General features: G+C 37.8%; 1 protein-coding gene across 7 annotated transcripts in view; it reads right to left on the reverse strand.

The window, feature by feature from the left end:
• The window catches only part of il16 (interleukin 16), a 137425-nt gene that overhangs the window by 36971 nt on the left and 98228 nt on the right, over nucleotides 1-2226 (reverse strand). For 6 of the 7 annotated variants that reach the window (XM_020618881.1, XM_020618877.1, XM_020618879.1 and 3 more), the window contains one exon: nucleotides 1266-1406. In XM_020618881.1, coding sequence (XP_020474537.1) covers nucleotides 1266-1406 — 141 coding nt within the window. The remainder of the gene's footprint in view (nucleotides 1-1265; nucleotides 1407-2226) is intronic. The other variant, XM_020618875.1, reaches the window with a different exon arrangement.

Raw genomic sequence — 2226 nt, forward strand, 5'->3', positions numbered from 1 at the left:
GTGTTTATGTATAAAGCCAGGAACAATTTATTACCTGGTGGAATTCAAAAACTATTTAATGAAAGGGAAGGGGGATATAACTTAAGGGGTTTTAAGTATAAAATTCATGCTATAAGTACAATAAAGATTCTGTATTTCCATAAGTTCAGTAAAACTATGGAATAATTTAAGTGTGGACATAAAAAATAGTAATAGAATTGATGTGTTTAAACATAAGTATAAAGGTATGTGTCAATCAAGATATATGCAAGAACAGGTTTAATGATTAATTAGGTGGAACATTGTGGGTGTAGTGTAAGAATGTTAACACTATGTAATAATTCTTGAGAATATTACTTGTGTGGTGTAGAAGATAATTGTCTAAAAATGTAATTATGTAAGAATGTTAACAATCTGTAATAATCTTTTAGGAGATTACTTGTGTGGTGTAGAACAAAATTATCTATGTAGAGATACTGCTTGCAAACCAATGTTGGTAAGATGATGTTATGGGGTAGGACTAGATAAGTCTAACTTCTTCCTACCCCGTTCAAGCATGTACTAGGTATAAGCAAATTGAAAATGGATTAGCATTTGTGGATATGTGTGAAATTATGTGTGTTGACATATCGACTGTCTTTACATGCTTGAAAGAATAAATCAAATCAAATCAAATCAAATCAGCTAATAGGCTATAACACAGCTCATTTGTATATGAAGTGCTCCACTGACTAAGCTTATTCCTTTGAATGCAGTCTGCAGTACAGTCAGTTTCTGTAAGTGCACACAGGATATGCACACAGACACAGGGTCAGTGGATGATGTTTTACTACATATAAGCTCTGAAAAACTGCTTCTTTTTAATCCCACTGGTCCTTGAAATGAGCGTGCAATATAAGATTTTCAGTGTACATATGACAATAAGGTATCTGTCTATTATTGTAAGGCTTCTGTTAACCATGTCATGTCCAGTAAATACAGGGATTGGTTCCAGCCCCATGACTCTGAACAGACAGTAAGTTTACTTTGTGCTGTTTACTTAAAGACAGTCTCAAAATAAATAAATAAAAGAATGCTGTGAGTATGAGAAGGGTATTGCACTTTCCAGGTTTAATTGTTATTTACTGTTTACTAGTTTTATTTTATCCCCTTATTCATTTTAGTGTTAGTACATTTTTCTAAAATTGATAATGTATCACTGATCTATGCTGCACCTGATTATGTCCAAACTAACAACATCACAATTACAGAGGAAGGCAGGAAGTAAAGAATTAAGGACGTGTTACTTTGTTGCCCCTGAAGACCAGATCCTGGGCCTGCTGACTGGAGAGGTTGGCAGCAGGGGAGTTGTATGGGATGTTGTAGTCTTCATCCGGATACACAGGCACTGACAGTCTGTTGTCTGACCATGTCTCTGTCATGAACTGCTGGACAGAGAATTGGACAAGATAAGATAAGATGAGACATACTACTACATGCAAGAGAAGACATGTCTGTAAGCAGTCATCATGTGCTGGCAACATAGAAATCACACTTGCAACCAGTTAAAATAGAGAAAAGTTGACTCAACCTTTGTGTCATGTGGACCACACTGAGCATGGAGAAAAGAAAGAAGAGCAAAGAATTGCCTAAGGGTTTGAGAATCACAGTACTGGAAAAGCCTGGACAATCTCAAGGCTTCAAGTCCATCATTGATAAGAAGTTTACAGCCCATGGTACTGAGGCTAATCTCCCTGGACAATGGTGAAAGAGAAAACTAGATGACAGATTGTAATGAAAGATTGTTGGAATGGTGGATAAAGAACTCAATCAACTTCCAAACAAAACCAAGCTGACCTGCAGGCAAAGGGTGACTGACCTGAGGAAGCCACCGTCCTTCTGGGAGAATGTCCTATGGTCAGATGAGACTAAAATAGAACCTTTTGGTCAAGCACATCATTCTACTGTTTTCAGAAAACAAAACGAGGCCTTCAAAGAAAAGACCATGTCCCTACAGTCAAACACGGTGGAGGTTCACTGGTGTTTTGGGGTTGCTCTGCTGCTTCAGCCACTGGATGTCTTGACTGTGTGTGTATGGCATTATGAAATCTGAAGACTACTAATTAATTCTGGGGCACAATGTAGGACCCAGTGTCAGAAAGTTGGGTCTCTGTCAGAGGTGAAGGGTTTTACAGCAGGACAATGACCCAAAGCAGACTTCATAAAGCACCAGAAATGGTTTCAGACAATGAGCTGGAGAGTTCTGAA

Source organism: Monopterus albus, unplaced genomic scaffold (genome assembly GCF_001952655.1).
Source record: "Monopterus albus unplaced genomic scaffold, M_albus_1.0 scaffold210.1, whole genome shotgun sequence".
Taxonomy (NCBI): Eukaryota; Metazoa; Chordata; class Actinopteri; order Synbranchiformes; family Synbranchidae; genus Monopterus; species Monopterus albus.